Source organism: Hyla sarda, chromosome 3, assembly GCF_029499605.1.
Source record: "Hyla sarda isolate aHylSar1 chromosome 3, aHylSar1.hap1, whole genome shotgun sequence".
In the NCBI taxonomy this organism is placed as follows: Eukaryota; Metazoa; Chordata; class Amphibia; order Anura; family Hylidae; genus Hyla; species Hyla sarda.
This window is the reverse complement of record NC_079191.1, coordinates 193196046-193223241: the sequence shown is the minus strand read 5'-3', so window position 1 is coordinate 193223241 and position 27196 is coordinate 193196046. Positions and strand designations below refer to the sequence as shown.

At 42.3% G+C, this 27196-nt stretch overlaps 1 protein-coding gene across 2 annotated transcripts in view; it reads left to right on the top strand.

Moving 5' to 3' along the window:
- RAB23 (RAB23, member RAS oncogene family) overlaps positions 1-24032 on the top strand; it is a 40308-nt gene extending 16276 nt beyond the window's left edge. For both annotated transcript variants that reach the window (XM_056565789.1, XM_056565790.1), the window contains exons 4-7: positions 14123-14279; positions 17897-17979; positions 18087-18179; positions 20957-24032. In XM_056565789.1, the coding sequence (XP_056421764.1) occupies positions 14123-14279; positions 17897-17979; positions 18087-18179; positions 20957-21096 (473 nt within the window). In that variant the 3' untranslated portion in view covers positions 21097-24032. The remainder of the gene's footprint in view (positions 1-14122; positions 14280-17896; positions 17980-18086; positions 18180-20956) is intronic.
- Positions 24033-27196: the final 3164 nt, after the last annotated feature.

Sequence of the window (27196 nt, the reverse complement as noted above, 5' to 3'; positions counted from 1 at the left end):
GAAGCGCTGAAGGGTCTCGGTCGCGACCACGGGAACGGAAGTCCGTGACGTCAGGACTCCGCCCCTGTGTGACATCACGCCCCATCACCTCAATGCAAGTCTATGGGAGGGGGCGTGACGGCCGTCACGCCCCCTCCCATAGACTTGCATTGAGGTGTATTTGTATTAACTTTAATGCAGTGGTAATGGATTAATGATAAGGAATTTGTCACACAATTTGCCCTCAATTTGTCGCAAATCTACACCAGCACAGACCTGTCTTACAAATATGTCTGTGGACAGCATTTGTAAAAAGTCGCACATTTTGACATGAAATGGTAAAAACACAGAGTGGTATACTAAAGTGTCATTCCCCCAAAAAATGTGTGCTAACTAATGTATACACATCCCCTGCACCACTTAATAAATTTGGTGCACATACTCATCACCACTACACAAATTAATGGTGTATAAAAATCGTTCAGCTAAACAAACTTTGATAAATTCAGCCCAATATCTTACTAAAAAAACCAACACAACTCTTGTCAGCATGCTGTCAACTTGGCTCCATTCACTTCAGTGCAACTGAGCTGCCATACCACACACAACCTGAGGACAGGTGTGGTGCTGTTAATTGTAGAAATCTCAGCAAATTTTTGTTTTTGCTTTCAATTTTGCACCTACAGACCCATATACGGGCTTGTTTTTTGCGGCACCAATTGTACTTTGTAATGACTTCACTTATTTTATAATATAACCTGCGGTGAAACCAAAAAAAAATTATTTGTGGGGTGAAATTAAAAAAGAAACGCCATTTTGTATATTTTGGGGGCTCTCGTTTCTACGCAGTGCACTTTTTTGGTAAAAACGACACCTTATCTTTATTCTGTAGGTCCATACGGTTACAAGGATACCCAATTTATATAGCTTTTATTTTAATACTAAAAAAATTATAAACTACTTGCCCCAAAATTAGTATGTTTAAAATTGGCATCTTCTGACCCCTAGAACTTATTTTTATTTTCCGTGTACCTGGCGGTATGAGGGCTCATTTTTTTTTGTGCCATTGTCTTTTTTTATCGGTACCATTTTTGTTTTAACCCCTTAAGGACTGAGCCCTTTTTCACCTTAAGGACTCGGCCATTTTTTGCAAATCTGACCACTGTCACTTTAAACATTAATAACTCTGGAATGCTTTTAGTTATCAATCTGATTCCGAGATAGTTTTTTCGTGACATATTCTACTTTAACGTAGTGGTAAAATTTTTTGGTAACTTGCATCCTTTCTTGGTGAAAAATCCCAAAATTTGATGAAAAATTTGAAAATTTTGCATTTTTCTAACTTTGAAGCTTTCTGCTTGTAAGGAAAATGGATATTCAAAATAAATTTTTTTTTAATTCACATATACAATATGTCTACTTTATATTTGCTTCATAAAATTGATGAGTTTTTACTTTTGGAGACACCAGAGGGCTTCAAAGTTCCGCAGCAATTTTCCAATTTTTCACAAAATTTTGAAACTCTCTTTTTTTCAGGGACCAGTTCAGGTTTGAAGTGGATTTGAAGGGTCTTCATATTAGAAATACCCCATAAATGACCCCATTATAAAAACTGCACCCCTCAAAGTATTCAAAATGACATTCAGTAAGCGTTTTAACCCTTTACGGGTTTCACAGGAATAGCAGCAAAGTGAAGGAGAAAATACACAATCTTCATTTTTTACACTCGCATGTTCTTGTAGACCCAATTTTTGAATTTTTGCAAGGGGTAAAAAGGAGAAAATTTTTACTTGTATTTGAAACCCAATTTCTCTTGAGTAAGCACATACCTCATATGTCTATGTTAATTGTTCAGCGGGCGCAGTAGAGGGCTCAGAAGGGAAGGAGCGACAAATGGTTTTTGGGGGGCATGTCACCTTTAGGAAGCCCCTATGGTGCCAGAACTGCAAAAAACCCCACATGGCATACCATTTTGGAAACTAGACCCCTCGGGGAACGTAACAAGGGGTAATGTGAACCTTAATACCCCACAGGTGATTCACGACTTTTGCATATGTAAAAAAAAAAAAAAAAAAATTTTTTTACCTAAAATGCTTGGTTTCCCTAAAGTTTTACATTTTTAAAAAGGGTAATAGCAGAAAATACCCCCCAAAATTTGAAGCCCAATTTCTCCCGATTCAGAAAACACCCCATATGGGGGTGAAAAGTGCTCTGCTGGCGCACTACAGGTCTCAGAAGAGAAGGAGTCACATTTGGCTTTTTTGAAGGAAATTTTGCTCTGGGGGCATGCCGCATTTAGGAAGCCCCTATGGTGCCAGGACAGCAAAAAAAAAAACACATGGCATACCATTTTGGAAACTAGACCCCTCGGGGAACGTAACAAGGGGTAAAGTGAACCTTAATACCCTACAGGTGTTTCACGACTTTTGCATATGTAAAAAAAAATAAAAAAATTTACCTAAAATGCTTGGTTTCCCAAAAAATTTACATTTATACAAAGGGTTAAAGCAGAAAATACCCCCCAAAATTTGAAGCCCAATTTCTCCCGATTCAGAAAACACCCCATATGGGGGTGAAAAGTGCTCTGTTGGCGCACTACAGGTCTCAGAAGAGAAGGAGTCACATTTGGCTTTTTGAAAGCAAATTTTACTCTGGGGGCATGCCGCATTTAGGAAGCCCCTATGGTGCCAGGACCGCAAAAAAAAAACACATGGCATATCATTTTGGAAACTAGAGTCCTCGGGGAATGTAACAAGGGGTTAAGTGAACCTTAATACCCCACAGGCGTTTCACGACTATTGCATATGTAAAAAAAAATAAAAATTTTTTTACCTAAAATGCTTCTTTTCCCAAAAACTTTACATTTTTAAAAAGGGTAAAAGCAGAAAATACCCCCCAAAATTTGAAGCCCAATTTCTCGCGAGTACGGCGATACCCCATATGTGACCCTTAACTGTTGCCTTGAAATACGACAGGGCTCCAAAGTGAGAGCGCCATGCGCATTTGAGGCCTAAATTAGGGATTGCATAGGGGTGGACATAGGGGTATTCTACGCCAGTGATTCCCAAACAGGGTGCCTCCAGCTGTTGCAAAACTCCCAGCATGCCTGGACAGTCAACGGCTGTCCGACAATACTGGGAGTTGTTGTTTTGCAACAGCTGGAGGCTCCGTTTTGGAAACCGTGGCGTACCAGACATTTTTCATTTTTATTGGGGAGGGGAGGGGGGCTGTGTAGGGGTATGTGTATATGTAGTGTTTTTTTACTTTTTTTTTTTTTTTTTGTGTTAGTATAGTGAAGTGTTTTTAGGGTACAGTCGCACGGGCGGGGGTTCACAGTAGTTTCTTGCTGGCAGTTTGAGCTGTTGCAGAAAATTTGCTGCAGCTCAAACTTGCAGCCCGATACTTACTGTAAGCCTCCGCCCATGTGAGTGTACCCTGTACATTCACATTGGGGGGGACATCCAGCTGTTGCATAACTACAACTCCCAGCATGCGCTGACAGACTGTACATGCTGAGAGTTTTAGTTTTGCAACAGCTGTAGGCACACTGGTTATGTATCACGGAGTTTGTGACCTTACTCAGTGTTTCAAAACCAGTGTGCCTCCAGCTGTTGCAAAACTACAACTCCCAGCATGTATGGTGTAAGGTGACTGCTGGGAGTTGTAGTTTGCAACAGCTGGAGGCACACCGGTCGTGAAACACTGAGTTAAGTTAAAAAAAACTGAGTTTCACAACCAGTGTTCCTTCAGCTGTTGCAAAACTACAACTCTCAGCAGTCACCGACAGCCAACGGGCATGCTGGGAGTTGTAGTTATGCAACCAGCAGATGCACCACTACAACTCCCAGCATGCACTTTAGCTGTTTGTGCAAGCTGGGAGTTGTAGTTATACAACAGCTGAAGGTACACTTTTCCATAGAAAAAATGTGCCTCCAGCTGTTGCAAAACCATAAGTCCCAGCATGCCCATAAGGGAATGCTGGGAGTTGTGGTGGTCTGCCTCCTGCTGTTGCATAACTACAGCTCCCAGCATGCCCTTTTTGCATGCTGGGAGCTGTTGCTAAGCAACAGCAGGAGGCTGTAACTCACCTCCTGCTGCTGCTCCATCACAGGACTGTCCCTCGCCGCCGCCGTCGCTCCTGGGGCCCCGATCCCAACATGGACGCCGGGGATCGGGGTCCCCAGCACCGGGGGTCGTCTTCCCGCTCACGCCCTCCGGAAGAGGGGCGGAGCGGGTGCGGGAGTGACGCCCGCAGCAGGCGCCCTGATTGGTCGGCCGGTAATCCAGCCGACGAATCAGGGCGATCGTGAGGTGGCACCAGTGCCACCTCACCCCTGCAGGCTCTGGCTGTTCGGGGCTGTCAGAGACGGCCCCGAACAGCCAGTAATTCCGGGTCACCGGGTCACTGGAGACAAGATTGACCCGGAATCGCCGCAGATCGCTGGACTGAATTGTCCAGCGATCTGCGGCGATCGCCGACATGGGGGGGCATAATGACCCCCCTGGGCGATATGCCGGGATGCCTGCTGAACGATTTCAGCAGGCATCCGGCTCCGGTCCCCAACCGGCTAGCGGTGGGGGCCGGAATTCCCACGGGCGTATGGATACGCCCTGCGTCCTTAAGGACTCGGGATGCAGGGCGTATCCATACGCCCTGCGTCCTTAAGAGGTTAATGGGACTTTGTGATCGCTTTTCAGAAATATTTTTATAGTATATGAAGTGAGCAAAATTTTAGACTTTGGTATTTTTTTACGTGTACGCTATCGACCGTGTGGTTTAGCTAACCTTTTTATTTTAATAGTTCGGACATTTACACACGTGGCGGTACCTTTATATGATTATTTTTATTCTTTTATTACATTATTTTATTTAAAAAATGGGAAAAGGGGTTAATGAACTTTTATTAAATATTGTTATTTTTTTTTACCCTTTTTTATTTAATTATTTATTTTTAGCCCCCATGTAAAACATGTAATCTTCTGATTGCATACACTGTTCAAAAACTTTTTTTTTTTTTAAATCAACTGGTGCCAGAAAGTTAAACAGAATTGTAAATTACTTTTGTTTAAAAATCTTAATCCTTCCAGTGCTTATCAGCTGCTGTACACTACAAAGGAAGTTCTTTTCTTTTGAATTTCTTTTCTGCCTGACCACAGTGCTGCTGACGCCTCTGTCCACATCAGGAACTGTCCAGAGCAAGAGAGGTTTGCTATGGGGATTTGCTCCTACTCTGGACAGTTCCTTAAATAGACAGAAGTGTCAGCAGAGAGCACTGTGGTCAGACAGAAAGGAAATTCAAAAAGAAAAGAACTTCCTGTGGAGCATGTAGCAGCTGATAAGTACTGTAAGGATTAATATTTTTTTAATAGAAGTAATTTACAAATCTGTTTAACTTTCTTGCACCAGTTGATTTTAAAAAGTTTTTTTTCCCCAGTATAAATTGGGTATCCTTGTAACCATATGGATCTACAGAATAAATATAATGGGTCATTTTTACAGAAAAGTACACTGTGTAGAAACGGGAGCCCCCAAACGTTACAAAATGGTGTATTTTTTATTTTTTTTTTCACCCTACAAAATGTTTTTATTTTCTTTTTCTTTTCTTTTTTTTTTGTTTCGCCGCAGATATTATAAATTGAGTGATATCATTACAAAGTACAATTGGTGACTCAAAAAACGACCTTATATGGGTCTGTAGGTGCAAAATTTATAGCATTAGGATTTTTAGAAGGGAAAGAGGAAAAAATTATTATAATGCAAAAATGAAAATTTGCTGTGTCCTTAAGGTGAACATGGTCTGAGTCCTTAACGGGTTAAAAATAAAAGAAGTGATCTGATTGGTTGCTATGGGCAGCTCAGCAACTTTTCCTCCAGACAGGTTTTGATAAATCTCTCCCATTTTCTACCAGTTGTCTACCGTATATACTCGAGTATAAGCCGACCCGAGTATAAGCCGAGACCCCTAATTTCAACCCAAAATCCCAGGAAAAGTTATTGACTCGAGTATAAGCCTAGGGTGGGAAATACCTCATCCCCCCCTGTCATCATCCAGACCCGTCATTAACATCCTCATCATCATCCCCTTGTCATCATCCCACACATCCCCCCTTCATCATCCCCTTATCATCCCACACATCCCCCCCTTCATCATCCCCTTGTCATCATCCCACACATCCCCCCTTCATCATCCCCTTGTCATCATCCCACACATCTCCCCTTCATCATCCCCTTGTCATCATCCCACACATCCCCCCTTCATCATCCCCTTGTCATCATCCCACACATCCCCCCTTCATCATCCCCTTATCATCCCACACCCCCCTTCATCATCCCCACACCCCCCCTTCATCATCCTCTTCTCATCATTCGCCCTCAGTGGTCTTCAACCTGCGGACCTCCAGAGGTTTCAAAACTACAACTCCCAGCAAGCCCGGGCAGCCATCGGCTGTCCGGGCTTGCTGGGAGTTGTAGTTTTGAAACCTCCGGAGGTCCGCAGGTTGAAGACCACTGCGGCCTTCAACATCATCCAGCCCCCTCTCACCCCCTTTAGTTCTGAGTACTCACCTCCGCTCGGCGCTGGTCCGGTCCTGCAGGGCTGTCCGGTGAGGAGGTGGTCCGGTGGGATAGTGGTTCCGGGCTGCTATCTTCACCGGGGGCGCCTCTTCTCCGCGCTTCCGGCCCGGAATAGAGGCGTTGCCTTGACAATGACGCAGAAGTACGTTGGCAATGAACGCACCTCTGCGTCGTTGTCACGGCAACGTGACTATTCTGAGGCCGGGCCCGAAGCGCTTAGAAGAGGCCTCCCCGGTGAAGATAGCAGCCCGGAACCACTATCCCACCGGACCACCTCCTCTCCGGACAGCCCTGCAGGACCGGACCAGCGCCGAGCGGAGGTGAGTACTCAGAACTAAAGGGGGTGAGAGGGGGCTGGATGATGTTGAAGGCCGCAGTGGTCTTCAACCTGCGGACCTCCGGAGGTTTCAAAACTACAACTCCCAGCAAGCCCGGACAGCCGATGGCTGCCCGGGCTTGCTGGGAGATGTAGTTTTGAAACCTCTGGAAGTCCGCAGGTTGAAGACCACTGCGGGTGGGGGAGTTCACTCGAGTATAAGCCGAGGGGGGTGTTTTCAGCACGAAAAATCGTGCTGAAAAACTCGGCTTATACTCGAGTATATACGGTATGTTGTTTTCTCAATAAACTTGATACGTTTGATACTCAATCAGGGGTGTTATGTGAAATCCAAAATGCAAGTAGATTTATTCCGGAGCCGTCTGAAGTGTGAATGGGTAAGTCATGTGGGATGGGTTCAGTGCAGCGAGGTGTTTAGGCTTAGTAGCTGTTTTGGTCTTTATAATGATACAGATAAATCACAGGAGAGCTTAGTAGTTTTTCTGTGGGGATCCTCTTATGATCACATGCAATGAATCATCAACAGTATGGAAAAATCACAGTACAAAAATAAAGAGCACTGGAGGCAACTACAGGTCACCCGAAAACGTTTTTCAGGATGAGGACCAGGGAAGATAGAAATATATATTTTTATATAGATATATACTAGGTCTCCATGATATCTCAATTGAATCACGATTTTAGCAAATTGCAATATGGGCCCCCCTGAAAAATTTAAGATGGCGGCCTGTGGCGGCGGCCCGTGGCGGCGGCCCAACACCAAAATTCAATATTAAGTCAGTGCTTCCCAACCAGGGTGCCTCCAGCTGTTGCAAAACTACAACTCCCAGCATGCAACAGATGGAGGCATCCTGGTTGGGACACACTGTCCTAACTAATAATAGAGGCACGAGGGAAACATATAAAACCTGATGCTCACCTTGCCCCGGTCCTTGTTGGTCTGCTGCAGCTCTTGTTCACCTCCGTGCGGTCCCTGTATCTTCTCTCTGGTCCTAACAAGCAGCTGATTCCAATTCCTTTCCTGTGTCATGTGTCAGGCCTGTGACTGGCTGAGCAGGAAGGTCCTGTAAGTCCCATAAAACACCAGGCTACATGGAGGGAAGCGGGATCTGTGGCAGACCTACAGGGGACCAGGGCTAGATAAGCATCAGATTTTTTTATGTTCCCTCTGCGCCCTGGTACAACATTAATGGGGGAGATGTGAGATGGGGTGTGTGTTAGACAAGGGATATGTGACATTGGGGGGAAATGTGACAAGGGGAAGATGTTTTAAGCAGAGAGATGTTGCAAAGGGGAAGATATGACATGGAAGGGATTGACATGAAATGGGGGAGATGTGAAATAGGGGGAATGAAGGGGAAATAGGGAAGATTGGACATGAAATTGTGGAATTTCACCATTTGTTTATTATACTGCATATCGAAATCCCAATATTTACCCCCATAATCGCAATTACACAGCCCAAACATATACTTTATAACTTCTGATTTTTGTCCCATGCTGATATTGGTATTTCAATGATGTCATATGTTACCGTATGAGGTGTATTTTACTGATAAAATAATAAAAACTTATTTAAGTAGCCAGACAAGAAGAGAGTGCAGGACTATGGAGGATATCCTAAAGATCTCTGTATCTATAACCAGGGGGCATCCTCTACTTTAGAGCAGTGTTTCCCAAACGCGGTCCTCAAGTACCTCCAAAAGGTCATGTTTTCTGGATTTCCTTAGTCTTTCACAGGTAATATAATTATGGTCAGTGAATCTGGCATCACCAGTTATATCATCTGTGAAAGACTAAAGAAATCCTGAAAACATGACCTCTTGGGGGAACTTGAGGACCGTGTTTGGGAAACACTGGTTTAGAGGAAAGAGGTTTTCTACACCAGCACGGACAGGGTTCTTTACTGTAAGAGCAGTGAGACTGTGGAATTCTCTCCCAGAGGAGGTGGTCATGGTTAACTCGGTAAAATAATTTAAAAGGGGTCTGGAGGCATTTCTGGAGAGTAATAACATTACAGGTTATGGATTCTAGATTTATAGGGACAGAATGTTGTTGATTCAGGGATTTATTCTGACATATTTGGAGTCGGGAAGGATTTTTACCTCTAGTATGAGGGTTTTTTGCCTTCCTCTGGATCAATTCAGTAAGGACTCATTAGGGATATAGGTTGAACTTGATGACCTCTGCAATGTAGGCAGAATTCAGGGTTGCCCATAGCGTCTGTAGGTCTGGGCACTCATAAAGACAGCTGTTGTATTTTCCAACACTTAATCAGCCACCCTATATTGCTTATGTTGCAGGTCTTTCTGCCTGGTCTGATCACCTGTGGTTGTGTTTGTCACTGTTTTGTAGTGCGCTGCCTAAATATCATTATTTTCATTATCCTCAATTATTTCACAGTAATGCTGTCATTTGGGAGTTTCTAGTTTGCCATGTAGGATAATCCTACCTGGTCACTTGTATAATTATAAGACTAAGAGACAATTATTTTGCACAGTAGGCATCAAGGGAATACGACGCCTTGTGTCTTATTATAGAATTGGAAGGGGGTGGGTTGTTGGTGTACAGTATCTCACATAAGTGAGAAAACCCCACAGATTTTTGTGTGACAAAACTGAAGAAATAACACTCTGCTACAATGTAATGTAGTACATCAGGAGCTCTCTCCGTGCACCAGATAACGGGGGATGCTGCAGGAGAGATCACTGGGGTTCCCAGCGGCAGGACCCCCGCGTTCAGACATCTTATCCCCTATGCTTTGGATAGGGGATAAGATGTCTAGGGGCGAAGTACCCCTTTAAGCCTCTTGGATATGGAGTTCCCCAGAGCTTCACAGGTCTCCACTGGAGTGTTCTTCCACTCCCCAATGACAACATCACAGTGCTGGTAGATATTAGAGACCTTGAACTCCCCATCTTTTGTTTGAGGAAAACTCACAGATGCTCAATAGAGTTTAGATCTAGAGACCTGCTTGGCAAGTCCATTATCTTTACCCCCAGCTTCAGATTCTTTAGCAAGGCAGTGGTCATCTTGGAGGTGTATTTGGGGTCATTATCATGTTGGAATACTGTCCTGTGGCCCAGTCTCCAAAGGTATGGAATCATGCTCTGCTTCAGTATGTCACAGTACATTTTGGCATTTATAGTTCCCTAATGAACTCCCCAATGCTAGCAGACCATGACATGCCCACCACCATACTTGACTGTAGGCAATACACACTCTTTGTGCTCCTCACCTGGTCGCCAACACAAGCCTTTGACAACATTTGAACCAAGTAAATTTATCTTGGTCTCAATAGATCACAAGACATGGTTCCAGTAATCCATGTCCTAAGTCTGCTTGTCTTCAGTAAATTATTTGCTGACTTTCTCTGATGCAGTGTGCGGCATATTGTCTGAGCACACTGACACCCCACACCCACCCCTTTAACCTCTGCAGCAAGGCTGGCAGTACTCATGTCTATTTTCCAAAGACAACATCTGGATATGACACTGAGCTAGTACACTCAACTTCTTTGGTTGACCATGGCGAGGCCTGTTCTGTGAAACCGCTGTATGGTCTTACCCATAGCGCTGCAGCTCAGTATCAGAGCCATCTTTATGTAGAGCAACAATTCTTTTTTTTCAGATCCTCAGAGAGTTCTTTGCTATGAGGTGCCATATTCAACTCCCAGTGACCAGTATTAGGTGCTTGATATGCAAAAAAATTGGAAACGCAAAGGGGAAGCGCAACAATGTGCCGTAAATGTATTCAGATAAAAAGAAAGAAAACGAGGTGAAAGAAACTTGCTCACCTTCTGGTGTTGTGCAGTGAGCACAACACCATATCACGCTTGTATCCCGTTTCAAAGGGAATAGTGAGATCAGGGGGTGCAGCTCACACCGTGGCGTCCTGGGATTCCTGAACGTCTGGAGGATGCAAGAGATGAAGATCCCCGGGGCTCCGGTTCACGTGGTAAAAAAGGTGTGTTAGAGCGCTCACTCCTGTAGATTAGCTTGACTGGAATCGTGGCAGTATAGAGGTAGCCGGACACGGTTAAGTTTAAGAGATAATAACCGGATTTTATTAGGGTAGATCACAGAACGCGTTTCGAGGGGTGGGACCCCCTCTTCGTCAGATTCAATGAGAGATCATTGGATCTGATGAAGAGGGGGTCTCGCCCCTCGAAACGCGTTATCTGTGATCTACCCTAATAAAATCCGGTTATTATCTCTTAAACTTAACCGTGTCCGGCTACCTCTATACTGCCACGATTCCAGTAAAGCTAATCTACAGGAGTGAGCGCTCTAACACACCTTTTTTACCACGTGAACCGGAGCCCCGGGGATCTTCATCTCTTGCAGTGACCAGTATTAGAGAGTGTGAGACCGATAACACCAAATGCCTGCTTCCCATCCATACCTGAGACCTTGTAACTGTAATGAGTGAAATGACATTGAGGAGGGAAAATGGCTTATTGGATGCAATTTGGACAAGTCCACTTACAGGTGTATTCACTTTTGTTGTCTAAGTTTAGGCATTAAATAGGCACTGTCAGATACAATAACTTTTGATATGTTATAAAGCATGCAAAAACAATGTGTTGCAATTGCTTTCATCAGAAATTTTTCAGTATTTCATACTGAAAAAGCCAGTCAAAAAAGTGGCTACTAGGGGTCCCCCTGCCTCCTGGGACGCATACCCTGCAGTGTCCAGTGGTCATGGACACCATGAGTGATTGACAGGGCTGCAGGCAGGTTCAGAGCTGCTGTGCTTGCTCCCGACCCCGTGAGTCAGAGCAGAATGAGGGAGGGGGAGGAGTCATCACAGTGAGGAGAAGAGAGGGACACGCCCCATGCCTCTGCATGGACATAAACCTCACTGAGCAGTGATGGCAAATAAAGGTAATTCTGAGAGAAATATAGGTTGTAGACACATAAAAATTAGATGTACATGACCAGTTGCTATGCTATGATGTGAAGTGAATAAATCTTTTTGCACCTTGGATTTACTCATGGAGTGCTGCACCATTTCTTCGGATGGATACATTTTGGGACTTTGAGCAAGTTCATTAGGAGCTGGCACCCGACCATTTTTTATTAAGCTAAGTAGTGCTGCAAAACAACCTTTTTCCTTTGAGCAACATATAACAGTTTTTTTTTTTTTGGAGAGGCGGGAGATCTGACAGGTATGCTTTAATGGATGTGTGTTGTTATTTTGAGGGGACACAACATTAAACACTGTTATACAGGCTGTACACTTACTACTTGATATTGTAGCAGAGTTTAATTTCTTCAGTGTAGTCACATGAAAAGATATAATAAAATATTTACAAAAATGTTAGATACTGTAGATTAAGAAAATTTCATATTAATGCTGTGTGAGTAAATAAAGAGCATATAGCGTAACAATAACTAACCCCGCAAATTCTATTACAGGAGTTAAATAAAAGCCCAGCCCTTCCCAAGTGCATATCAGACTTATAGAGTGTTGTGCATCAAGTTGTCAGGATTTCTGTTATGTAGAACATCCCCAAAACAACTACTTAAGGGTGTCCTCTAACACTGGACATTTATCCTCTATTCACAGGATAGGTGATAAATATCTAATTACTAGGACCCCCATCGATCACTTGTATGGGGTCCCTACCCCTCATTCATTTTTGCATTACTCTGCTATCTTAGACAGTGCCATGCTAAGACTGATGAAGGGGCCCTCTTAAATCTGACATTTATCTGTTGAAAGGTGATAAATCTTAATTTTGGGAAAAGCATTTTTACTGGGATCTCTTCTCCCTGCAAACAAACCAAATGAAATGTCAGATCACATCTCATCAGACTTCACTGTCTGCGGCACAGATCCTACCTTAACAAGCAAATATACACAAACACAGACAAACTTGTGTGTGCATGTTAGCATTCAAAATGCATTGGATTTGATGTGTGCATAATATAGGGATATCCTTTTTATTCTTCTGCAATAAAAATGAAGTGTTAAAATCACAAATACGCTGGGTAAACAAGTGTGTCTGCCTTTTGTACCTTCTCCTTGCCTTTTTTCTTCACTTTGTATTTTTTTTTTTTTTTAAACTGTAATATTTATTATGGTTTTTCATAGATACAATCCAAATATGTGAAGTAGCGTATAAAGAGTGTCATAAGGGCATAAGCCCAGAAGTAGAGCACAACAATACAGAGTAATAACAGGCAGACAAGAAGTCAAATTAAACCAAAAGGCGGGAGAACCCCCCTCCCCAAGCAGTAGCCAGGGAGGAGATAGAGCCCATGAACATCCGAACGCCAGTTGGCGTAGCTAAAAGTGCATATTAACCACAAAGGAAGGGTGGGGTGGGAGAGACAAACAAATGACATACCAGACAGAGACGGACTATCCACTGAAGGAAAGTGGGGAAGAAAGTAAGGAAAAGGGAGAGAGGAGAAGAAAGGAAGGAAAGGTAAAGCGAAGGATCAAGGTGGTTGTCTATCAGAAAAGCGATCCCAGGGTTCCCAAACCGATAAAAATGAGGGGATAGTGTTATTCAAGGAAGCTCCAATGACCTAATCTCCCGTATCCAAATGAGCAGATCAGACTCAGAGGGAGGAAGAGTTTTCTTCCAGCATCTTGCGATAAGGGTTTTATCAGCCAAAACTATATGCATAAACAGCCTAAAAGGTTTCTTAGCCAGAGTGGGGGATGAGAGGTGAAGAAGATAAGCAAGCGGATCTAGAGGAACCAGCACACCCAAAGCCTCACGCACCAATCTCTGAACCACAGCCCAATATGTCCCTATTCGAGGGCATGACAAAAATATATGCAACACCGTGCCCAATCCCACTCCACAGTGCCAGCACTGAGGGGGGATATCAGGGTTCAGTCTGTTCAATAACTCCGGAGTGTGATACCAACCCATAAGTAGCTTATATTGGGTTTCCTTGTAAGCAGCACAAATAGAGGCCTTAGACGCCCTTTCCCAAATGATCTTCCATTGAGGGAGAGAAATAGAAGCATTAAGAGCAGTCTCCCAGCGCTCCATGTAACCATGTGACACCGGAACACCCTCAGGAGGTTGGAGGAGAAGAGAATAGATATCCGAGAGGCCCTCCACGGCAAAGCCGTTCAATTTTTCTTCACTTTGATATGCTTGCAGTCTGCATTTATGCTGAAAGCTTTTTTTCTGTCTTTATTTTATTGGCATGTAATATGTACACACTATGATTCACAAATAATTGGATGAATTCTTTATTTGCAAGGTGCCCAAGCTTGTGTGCTGGTATTTTCTACAACGGATAGGGAATCATTTGAAGCGGTACCCAGCTGGAGGGAGAAAGTGATGGCGGAGGTTGGAGACATTCCCACTGTTCTTGTCCAAAACAAAATAGACTTGCTGGATGACACTGTTATTAAGAAGTAAGTCAAAATAGCAGTGATATTCCTATATAGGCTTTGTCTGGTATTTTTATTCAGCCCCATTTATGTAGAGGTCATCTTCCTCCAGTCCCCAAGTCTTATATCTATCTAAATGAGATCATTAAGTAGGTAAATAGTATTTAAAGCTGTATTTTGCTGAGTATTTGCCGCTGCGTATTTTTCTACTCATTGAAGTCAATGGGTGGCAAAATATGCAGCTGATTTCGATACTTTAATGGATAAGAAAAGACGCAGCAGCAAATAAGGCACGTGTGACCCTACCCTTAAAATATTAAGTTCTACTATTAGTAAGAAGGAAATAAATGTTGCATGCCGTGAAAAATTCTGTATAAATGCTCAATTAATATTAGTCAGCACAAAGCACATATATTTTATGTCAAAGTGTTTTCTCCCTTATGAATCCTTTTGTGCCATTAAGCTCTATTAATACCAAACAAGATTTAAACTCTCTAGGGTTAACACAAGTGATGCCCTTTGTCTAGGACTCTTGCCTTTTATCCTTCATTAAGAAAAATTGACAGTTTTGAACATTATCCTCAATTGAGGACAGAAGACAAGGGTTAAAGGGGTTATACAGGAAAAAAAAACTTTTTTATATATCAACTGGCTCCAGAAAGAAGATTTGTAAATTACTTCTATTAAAAAATCTTCATCCTTTCAGTACCTATGAGCTTCTGAAGTTGAGTTGTTCTTTTCTGTCTAAGTGCTCTCTGATAACACCTGTCTCAGGAACCGCCCAGTTTAGAAGCAAATCCCCATAGCAAACCTCTTCTACTCTGTGCAGTTCCCGAGACAAGCAGAGATGTCAGCAGAGAGCACTGTTGCCAGGCAGAAAAAAACAACTCAACTTCAGCAGCTGATAATTATTGGAAGGATTAAGATTTTTTTATAGAAGTAATATACAAATCTGAAAAGAATTGGAGTGGCTCTTGTTCTGACCACGACCTCTAAAGACCTGGGCTGCCCAATAACTACACCTATACCCGCGGTGTTGAAAATAAATAGAATTAAAAAGGAATAATTGGGGCTCAAGGTCAAGGATATATGGACACCATGTGTTAGATGAATATAAATAATTTATTATATTAAACAATGTACATGCGGTGGTGACAGTGACCCACAGGGCCCTTGTGGGATCACAGCACTCACTAATAGAATATTATCTCAATAAATAAAAAAATTATAAAATGTATTATTGCAACGAGACCACCATAAAAGAAATATTATATAAGCATAAATAAAATCTATATAAATACTATAAACCTTATTGCACTGACCAACAGCAGCAAAGAAATACTAGTGACCAGAAACAGCAAATATTGGTCACAATTTAGCCTAAATTACCACAGTCACAGATAGCAATGGTGACAGGTAGCAGCAACTATGGTCACAATTATCACAATTGTAGCAGCAAATATAGTCCCAATTAGCAGCAGTTAATGCCACAAAGTTCAGCAGAGTTCAGCTACATTAGTGATAAGACTGAATGGGGTAACTCATAGCAACAATCCGCATCCTGAGTAAGATCTAAGTTCTGTTTCACAATTCAGATAGCCTTTTTTTAGATAAACCGCAATAGTCTCTTAGTAACAGTATTGGTTCTAATATGCTGGAATATGTAGATTGTAACTAAATGTATCAACTGATACGGCTCACCGCTCCAGGGGCTGTGAGATACTGCGATCTCTTGTGGCAGGACTGGAATATCTCCTCGGTGTCTGTGACAGATGCGCTCTCGTGGCAGGAGAGGGCACCGCCGGAGGCTCGGCCGTCTCCTAAGGTGGCAGTGCTTGCTGGTAGTGGTGGACTCCAGATGGGGAGGCTACAGCGCTTCAGCTGGCAGTGTCGGGCCGCGTCCTCGTGGCTTAGAGGTACGCGGTGCTTGTTAGTAACGCTGGGCTCCGGGCAAGGAGGCTACAGCGCTTCAGCTGACGGTGTCGATCCACGTCCTCGTGGTTTGGAGGTACGCGTGCGATATTTCAAGCTCTTTTTGCAGGGCTCTCAAGGCTTAGAGCAAGGTGGTCTCAGTCAGTCAGTCACAAGAGGCTTTACTTGCAATATCGCACGCGTACCTCCAAACCACAAGGACGCGGATCGACACCGTCAGCTGAAGAGCTGTAGCCTCCTTGCCCGGAGCCCAGCGTTACTAACAAGCGCCGCGTACCTCTAAGCCACGAGAACGTTGCCCGACACTGCCAGCTGAAGCGCTGTAGCCTCCTTGCCCGGAGCCCAGCGTTACTAACAAGCACCGCGTACCTCTAAGCCACGAGAACGTTGCCCGACACTGCCAGCTGAAGCGCTGTAGCCTCCCCATCTGGAGTCCACCACTACCAGCAAGCACTGCCACCTTAGGAGACGGCTGAGCCTCCGGCGGTGCCCTCTCCTGCCACGAGAGCGCATCTGTCACAGACACCGAAGAGATATTCCAGTCCTGCCACAAGAGATCGCAGTATCTCAGCGAACCCTCGGCTGCGCACAGCCCCTGGAGCGGTGAGCCGTATCAGTTGATACATTTAGTTACAATCTACATATGCCGGCATATTAGAACCAATACTGTTACTAAGAGACTATTGCGGTTTATCTAAAAAAAGGCTATCTGAATTGTGAAACAGAACTTAGATCTTACTCAGGATACGGATTGTTGCTATGAGTTACCCCATTCAGCCTTACCACTAATGTAGCTGAACTCTGCTGAACTTTGTGGCATTAACTGCTGCTAATTGGGACTATATTTGCTGCTACAATTGTGATAATTGTGACCATAGTTGCTGCTACCTGTCACCATTGCTATCTGTGACTGTGGTAATTTAGGCTGAATTGTGACCAATATTTGCTGTTTCTGGTCACTAGTATTTCTTTGCTGCTGTTGGTCAGTGCAATAAGGTTTATAGTATTTATATAGATTTTATTTCTGCATATATAATATTTCTTTTATGTTGGTCTCGTTGCAATAATTAATATTATAATTTATTTATTTATTGAGATAATATTTAATTAGTGAGTGCTGTGATCCCACAAGGGCCCTGTGGGTCACTGTCACCACCGCATGTACATAGATGAATATAAATAATTTATTATATTAAACAAACACATGGTGTCCATATATCCTTGACCTTGAGCCCCAATTATTCTGTTTAACTTTCTGGAGCCAGTTGATATAAAAAAAAAAAAAAAAAAAAAAGTTTTTTCCTGGATAACCCCTTTAAGCATATATGAGTCATTAGGTAGAAGCCCAGCAGCATCCACCAGCCTAAACCACTGAAGCTACATAGACTCCACACTACAGTGCTAAATCATGTGTGACCACAGCATTATGCAATGTTTTGTCAAGTAAAAATACTTTTATCCAGTGGATATAATAAAGTTAATTGTTCTTACATTGAGCATCCTGAATCATTGGGTTGTCTGTCTTTAGTATAACCTGTGCCAGAAGGTGGCGCTAGAAGTCATGTCTGTGTAATGATTTCTGTCCAGCTTATTGTTGTTACAGTTTTAACTGTTTTAGGCATTTTCTTTTTTTTTTTTTTTCCTTTTTGAGGTTGTATTTGATACTATAAATTAAATAAATCATGTTTATCTCCTTTTATTGATCCTAGTGAAGAAGCAGAGGCTCTAGCAAAAAGGTTAAAACTGCGATTTTACAGAACATCAGTTAAAGAAGATCTAAATGTTACTGAAGGTAAGATGTCATTATCAGTAGAGGTATGCAGTGTCTGCATTTCATACCATGTGTTGTATCCATTATGATGTTATCAATTTATCTTTATACCAAATATTCTCTTACAGTTTTTAAATATTTGGCTGATAAATATTTACAAAGGCTCAAACAACAAAATGCTGAAGACTCAGAGGTTGTGCACACTAGTAGCAACAAAATTGGTAAGTACTTTCCTGCATAATAGTTCTTGATAAAGTGGGGAATGTATCCAATATGACCAGTCAGATTACTGCCATCATTTTCTAAAGGGGAGTGGTGAAAATTAAGGAAGGACTCTGATTCGGTAGAAAAGACTTTTTCTTCTTCTCCACTATGGTTATTGGTATCCGATTAGTCAATTAATCGAAACAACAATCGACCAACTAATAGTTTATGAAATTAGTGGTTAGTCGCAGCCCTACGTACATGCACTGTGTATCCCCTCTTTTTTGTGTTTTAGGTAAGGGATGAATTGTGTTTAACCCCTTAACGACCACTGAGATAAATGTACGTCCTGGTTTGGCAGTACTACGTTTATTGCCAGGGACCCACCAGTAATGGCTGACATCCGCGAACGCGCGGATGTCCGCCATTAACCCCTCAGATGCCATGATCACTACAGATCACGGCATCTGCGGCAATGCACATGTTAAAATAGATGATCTGATCACCTGCAGCGCTGCCGCAGGGATACCTGCCTCCGTCCGTCTCCCGGCGTCTCCTGCTCTGGTCTGAGATCGAGCAGACCAGAGCAGAAGATAGCTGATAATACTGATCAGTGCTATGTCCTATGCATAGCACTGAACAGTATTAGCACTCAAATGATTGCTATAGATAGTCCCCTATGGGGACATAAAAAAAATTGACAAAAATTGATAAATGTCAAAAAAAATCCCCTCTCCCAATAAAAATGAAAATTGTCAGTTTTTCCCATTTTACCCACAAAAAGAGTACATTTTTATTTTTTTTATAAACATATTTAGTATCACCACGTGCGGAAATGTCTGAACTATCAAAATATAATGTTAATGATCCTGTACGGTGAATGGCGTAAACGTAAAAAAGGTCCAAAATGCAGTTTTTTTTTGTCACATTTAATTCCAAAAAAATGTATAAAAAATTATCTAAAAGCAAATGTGGTATCGATAAAAAGAACAGATGATGGCGCAAAAAATGAGCCCTCATACCGCCCTATATATGGGAAAAATTTAAAAGTTATAGGTTGTCAAAATAGGGCGATTTTAGATTACTGATATTGTACAAAAAGTTTTAGATTTTTTTTTTAAGCGGTACAAAAATATTAAAGTATCTAGCCATAGGATTTTAATCATATTGACCTACACATGTCATTTTTACCGTAGTGTACAGTGTGAAAACAAAACCCTCAAATGTGCCAAATTGTGGTTTTCATTTAAATTTCCTCCCTCAAAAAATATTTTTTATTTTTGAGGTTCGCCGTACATCTTATGGTAAAACTAGAGGTTTCATTACAAAGTACAATTGGACACGCAAAAAACAAGCCCTTATATGGGTCTGTAGCTGGAAATATTAAAGAGTTATGGATTTTTGAAGGCGAGGAGGAAAAAGCGAAAACGCAAAAATAAAATTGGCCTGGCCCTTAAGGTTAAAATGGGCTTAGTCCTTAAGGGGTTAAAGGGGGTACTCCAGTGGAAAACTTTTTTATTTTTTTTTATTTTTATTTTTTTATCAACTGGTCCCAGAAAGTTAAACAGATTTGTAAATTACCTCTATTAAAAATCTTAATCCTTCCAGTACTACTTAGCTGCTAAATATTAACAGAGGAAATTCTTTTCTTTTTGGAACACAGAGCTCTCACCTGACATCACGAGCATAGTGACATCTCTGTCCATTTTAGGAACTGTCCAGAATAGCATATGTTTGCTATGGGGATTTTCTCCTACTCTGGACAGTTCCTAAAATGGACAAAGATTTCAGCAGAGAGCACTGTGCTCGTGATGTCAGCAGAGAGCTCTGTGTTCCAAAAAGAAAATAATTTCCACTGTAGTATTCAGCAGCTAATAAGTAATGGAAGGATTAAGATTTTTTAATAGAAGTAATTTACAAATCTGCTTAAAGGAGAACTCCAGACCATAAAAATTGTCCCCCATACTGCCGGCAGTAAAAAAATAAAGATGTACATACCTTCCTCCGCTACCCCGGGGCCTCCGGTAACAGCCTCCGGTCTCCGCCGCAATCCACTTCCTGGTTGCCGGGGGTCGGATGAATCGGCCAATAACCAGCCGCAGCACAGTCCGACTCGGCTGTCGATAGGCTGAGCGGCAGTGTGAAAACTCTTCAGGACACACAATTCTTCACTACACTGGCACCAGCGGCCGGGGCCAAAAACGTCACACTGCCCCTCAGCCTATCGCCGGCCGAGTCGGACTGCGCTGCGGCTGGTGATTGGCTGATTCATCCGACCACCGGCAACCAGGAAGTGGATTGCGGCGGAGATCGGAGCCGGTTACCGGAGGGCCCCAGGGAGCGGAGGAAGGTATGTACATCTTTATTTATTTTTTTACTGCCGGCACTATGGGGGACAATTGTTATGGTCTGGAGTTCTCCTTTAACTTTCTGACACCAATTGATTTAAAAAAAAAAAAAAAAACGGAGTACCCCTTTTAAGAGAGAGTTTGTGGGGTCGGCTAGATGCTGAGCTTTGCGGAGGCTGAGAGGAGAAGCTTTTTATTATATTTAAATACGTATAATAATTCCTTTAAATATAATTTTCTTTTTTTTCCTCCTTGTAAGGGCTATACTCCTCTCCCTGTTTCGACCAACCGATTAATCGATTATGAAAATAGTTGACAACTATATTTTTATAATCGATTAGTTGCCGATTAATCAGTTAGTTGTTTCAGCCCTAGATGTATGTCCTTTTGATTTATACTATAAATGGAAGTAAATTGTCATTTTTCTTATGTCATTGACTTTTCAGGGGTATTTAACACTGCAGGCGGTAGTCACTCTGGTCAGAAATCGAATGCCATCAATGGAGCGGATGTAATCAATCTAAGGCCAAATAAACAGAGGACCAAGAAAAGCAAAAGTCCTTTTAGCAGTTGCACGTTACTGTAAGACTGTACTTAAGAGGAGAAAAGGTGAACTCTGAGGGGACTACAGTGCAATTGACAGGAGGAATACAGCCAATTCCAGAGACAACCGTCAATCTTGCCTGAATTTTCTTACCGGCAAGAGAATACAGTGCGGATTACCTCTAAAGAAACAATGTTGGCCAATGATATTGCATGTTTTGGTGTACCAACTGAACAAATGCTGCCTGCATACAGTTTTAAGAAACCTCCACATTTGTAGTATTTACTGGAGAATATATATTTAACTTAACTAATTGTATGGATGCTTTTTTGCAGCATCTGTTGGATACCAGGTAACACACTACATGGTACTTGTGCAATATTCATTCATTGCCTGTTGTCTGTAAGAAGGTGCATTAGACTCTTTATAAAGGACATTTATATCCCCATAAAATGACATGTATGGAAAATAGTCTATTCAATTTTACATAGAAATACTAATGTGTTTTAAAGATGATCAGATATATCTATGTTTTGGGACCTTACATGTTAATGTGCATCGTGCCAAACTGCTTTGTCACTGAGCTGCTAATATGTGCTTAAAAAGTTTTTCTATGAGTTTTTAAGAAGTTCATATTGACTGTTTTTTGCTATCCAGCACAATGTAGGGCACCAAGAGCCTGGATACCTTTTTAGAGTTGGTCTTTTAGCCACATGTAAGCCTCCTAGTGTCTATTGAGTGGCCTCTTAGTAGACAAAAACATTTCCAATTTGTATATTTTACAAATGTATTACTTTATACACCAAGGATATAGGGAGTGCGGAGAGAGTTATGGAGGTTATAATAATTCCTGTATATGTCATAGTTTTCATTTTTGAAGTTCCTATTCCTTATATTAAAGAGGTACTCCACCCCTAGACATCTTATCCCCTATCCAAAGGATAGGGGATAAGAGGTCTGATCGCAGGGGTCCCGCCTCTGGGGACCCCTGCAATATAGCCCGCAGCACCCACCTGTTACTGCTCCGGAAGCGCTGGAGGGTCTGGCTCCCGACCACGAGGACGGAAGATTGTGACATCACGACTCCGCCCCCTCAATGCAAGATGTTTAGGGGTGGAGTACCCCTTTAAACCTTGTAAAATATTTTAATCCAGTATGATCCAGATAATCACATATTCCAGATAACTGGACAGAAGTATAAAAGAAAGCGAATCCTAACCTAAAGGAATTGGTTATCATGGCTTTGTCTTCCACACTGGGGTACAAGTCTCCAACAGCTCTGATAAAAATCAAGGCCTGAGACAAATACTGGTGTCCTTTGCCTACAGCAACCAATCCCAGCTAAGCTTTCATATCCTAAAATGCTCCATTACAATGAACGCTGAGCTGTGATTGGTTGATATGGCCAATGATATTTGGGCCCAAATGCCAGACTATGGGAATACCCAGAATATTCTCTGCTGGATTTCAGGAGTCTTATAAGTGGATATTCCTGTTAAAGATGAGCAAACTTTGGCCGGATTTCACTCTTCTCACTTGCCTTTTACGCCTATTGTTTTGTTAATACTTTCTGTGCCTTCATGTGTAGTGTTTGTTTTCAGATTTCTTTTTTTGCCAAGGACTGTGTATGCTTATTACTATATAGGTCATAAAACACAATGTAGATTATGCACTTTCAATGAAATAATCCTCAGTATTTTATTTCAGTCTACAAACTATGACTCCCACCATGCTATTGTAGCCATGATGGGAGTTGTGGTTTTACGGCAGCCCCAGAGACATCAATTCGAGACCACTTATGTGAATGGAAACCAGTAAGCAAAGGGAAATCCATAATGGTTATTACACTTGTGCTTTGTTTTGTTTTCTTGTGTTGTTTTTTGTTTTGTTTTGTTAACTAAAAAAGGAAATGTAAAAGCAATGGGAAAATGACAGAATAAATCCCAGTGATTCCTCCCCTAATCTTCTCCTCTCATTTGTTCCTGTTCTGTGTCATAGTAGTTCCCATACCTCATACTCTCAAACCTTAGCCAAGGCTGCAGAAGGAGCCCCCCACGCTGCTGTGCACACTAAGACCTGACAAACCCAGCATGAAGCCAAGAATGAAGCCAGCATGAAATGAACCAGGGGTTCTCTATTGTTTGTTTTAGGACCTGCAGATGGGCAAACACTATGGACACATTTATCTCTTACCGTATATACTCATGTATAAGCTGTGTTTTTCAGCATGACAGGGTGAAGAAAATGGGGGTGATGATGACGGGCAGTGATGACGGGGGTGTTAATGACAGGGGTCTGGATGATGACATGGGGGGGGGGGATGATGTATTTCCCACCCTAGGCTTATAGTCGAGTCAATAATAATTTTCCTGGGTTTTTGGGGTGAAATTAGGGGCCTCGGCTTATATTTGGGTCGGCTTGTACTAGAATATATACGGTACTTCCTTTTGTAGGTTTAATGTTCCCTTATTGTTAACACTCAAAGATTATCCATGTTAAGAGGGAAGGTCTATAAGTAGAGTCTGAACAATCCCCAGAATATGTATTTTTATACCAAAGTACACACTTCTTAGCCTTTACATGCAGCCTCAGTTCCATGTTACACAATATAATTTAGAGGTTGTGTATGAATATTACTTTTTTTATATATATATTTTACAGCGGTGTTAGTTAAAATGTTCTACTTACAAACACTTGACAATGGTTAATCTTTAGACAAACCTAAACTCAGGAGCACTTTAATTAAAGGCAACCTTTCCAAACCATGTGGGTACAGTATGTGCAAATATTATATGAACTAGCTGGTGCAGTAAAGGACACAGGGTCACTGCTATACACACTACAAATATTCCATACATTTCATTTCTGCTTGGATTGTTATAGTTTACTAGAATGGTTTGGATGAGAATCCTTAATTACTTGTCTGTGTTCTGGAATATTTGGTTATTATCTTGTGTAAATAAACCACTTTGACAGATTGGATTTGTGTGGTGTTTTTTTTATTTAGTGCTTTCTTTTCTCAAGCTATATTACATTATTCATTATAGTCAAGGACCTTTTAATGGGCACTGTCATTTCAGGCAGCTTTCCTCCATGTGGTAGCCTATGTGCTTCCTAATATTTGAAAATCATTTTATTTACCAAAAATTACTACAGAAAAACAGACTAAGGAGTACATTCACACTTATAGGATTTGCTGCATATTTTGTGCAGCTAATTTTGCTACCCATTAACTTCAATGGGTAGCACGGCGCCACGGCCCTTTTTTTTTAATTTATTTATTTTTTTATTTATTTTTATTTTTTTGAACATGTTGTCTGCACTCTTCCCCACCCCCTCAGCCCAACCCTATATAAGTAGTAGTTAGCTACACATGGGCCTTTTCTTTCCTGGCAGCCTCCCAGTCTGACTGGGAGAGTATGGTAAGTGTACTGTAGCACCCTGTTCACACTGGTGTGGTGCTGTGCGGCGTCCGTGGCTGCGGGGAGGTGGCACCCATTGACTGGTTTGAGTGGCATTGGGGCCGCTCTGCCAGTCCAATACCTACACAGGGAAAGATTGATCAATCAAGGCTGGTGGGGGCAGGGAGAAGCCTTGGAAGCCCCACAGATATATCAAAACCTGTGCAGATGAAAAGTGGGACATTTACCAATTGCATCAATTAGTTTTAAAAAATTAAATTTTTTTTTTTTTTTTTTTTTTAAAAGACCTAAAAAATAAAAGCAGCAATTTGATTGATTGGTGTCTTTGGGGAATTGTACCAATTTTCCTCAGCAAAGATTTTGATCTCCCCCTAGGTGTCTCCCTGCCTGCAATATGCTGCCCACTGTCTGTTTCTAGTAGTAATCTGTCTCTAGCAAAAGCTAGAGGAGGACATTATACAGGCATTGGGGATTAGGCTTAACATGTGCTATGTGAATGAAATAGGAGAAATCCTGATCTATGTACCTGAAGCTGATCCTGTTTGTCTGCTAAGGGGACAGGACAACTGCATCAAAAGGACGATGGATTGGGCCATGTACCATCAAATCTTGGGGGATAACCTCCTCTCTGCCAGGGCATGGGTGGCTATTCCAGCATGACAATGACCCAAAATACATGGCTAAGACAACAAGGGAGTGGCACAGGAATAGTCCTGATGTGGCCTAGCCAGTTTCCAGACCTTAATCCCATGGAGGGAGCTAAAGGTTTGAGTTGTCAAACAGCCTTAAATAATCTAATGACTTGGATAGGATCTGCAGAGGATTGTGACAAAATCGCTTCTGAGATATGTGCAAACCTGGTGACCAACTACAAGAAACATCTGACCTCTGTGATGATTGCCAATAAGGGTTTTGCCACAAAGCCCTAAGTCATAACTTATTTAATGTGTTGTTTGGGAATTTTTGTTGTTGCAATTCTGTTCCTTACTGTTCAAATAAACCTACCCTCAAAATTATAGACTGATCATTTCTTTGTCAGTGGACACATGTACAGAATCAGCAGGGGAGCAAATAATGTACAAATATGTGCATTTTCTTTACTGTAGAATTTCACCCTGTGGCGTCATAAAGGGCAGTAGGTGTTACTAGAGCTGGGCGGTATTACCAAATATGTGTATCACAGTATTTTTGTAACTTATGGCGGTTCCACTGTATATAACGGTATTTCTTTCACCCCCTTCAAATCATGTCTCCCGCCAGTGCTGTTCTGCTCCCCCCACCAAATCATGTTACCCGCCAGCGTTGCTCTGCTCCCCCCCCCCACAAATCATGTTACCCGCCAGCGCTGTTCTGCTCCCCCCCCACCCAAATCATGTTACCCGCCAGCTGATCTGCTCCCCCCCCCCACAAATCATGTTACCCGCCAGTGCCGTTCTGCTCCCCCCCCCCACAAATCATATTACCCGCCAGCGCTGTTCTGCTCCTCCCCCACACCAAATCCTGTGACCCGCCAGCGCTGTTCTGCTCCCCCCAATTAATTATCAGCCCAGCAGGGTACTACTCACATATGTCATCCGCAAGCACTGCCCTCCTCCTCTTAAACTTTAACTTCCCTACGTCGGCCTCACGCTGTTCCTGAGGACTGGAATGTCAGACAGCCGTCAGCCTATCACCGGCCACAGCGATGTCCCGCCCCGGCCAGTGATAGCTTAAACGCACTGTCATGTAAGAAGCCGGCCAGAGCTCAGCCTATCACTGGCCGGAGCGGGACATCGCTGTGGTGGTGATAGGCTGACGGCTGTCCGACGTTCCCGTCCCCAGCGTAAGGCCGACGTAGGTAAGTTAAAGTTTATTTTGTTTATCTTTTGCAGCCCGGGGATAGGGATACAGCGTACAGCAGTGGTCTCAAACCTGCGGACCTCCAGCTATTGCAAAACTACAACTCCCAGTATGCCGTTGGCGGTCCGCAGGTTGGAGACCACTGGCGTACAGTATAGAGTTCCAGCGCTGGCGGGTAACGTGATTTGGTGGGTGGGGGGGGGGGGCAGAACAGCACTAGCGGGTCACATATGATTAGTTCCCCGATGTGGGGAAAGCGCTGGGCTGATAATTCATTCATTCCCGAGGGGGAGGGGCCCAACCGGTATTGCGGTATGGGGAAAAATTCATATTATGCAGCACAAAAATTTCGGTATTCGGTATGAACCGGTATACCGCCCAGCACTAGGTATTACTAAACCTAGACCCTGTGTCCTTCTGTAAGCAGAACACTAAACCCTGTAAGGTTATATTTTCAAATGAATCTGGACATAAATATAAATGCATTTAAATGAAATAAAAGGTGCATATTAATTTTGTACCTAAATATTTTTAACATAAAGTGATTCTGGATTTCCTTCCTTTGTAGGCAGCTTTTAGGTGTGGATGTCATTTTAAAACTTGAAACCAGAACTTTTTTTTTTTATGTTTTCTGCAGATGAAATCCTCACCACACCTAACTGGAGTATAATCCTCCCAAGACATCTAAAGAAAACACATTCCTATAAAATGGATTATATATCCAGTTTCCAAAATGGTGAAAAACTACAATTTTAAGTGAATCTATTATCAGTAGACATCATTTAAATCAGATTTTACAGGTTTATATGTTGAGGTTTTTCATATATATATAATATATATATAAAAAAATATATATATATGTGTGTGTGTGTGTGTATATG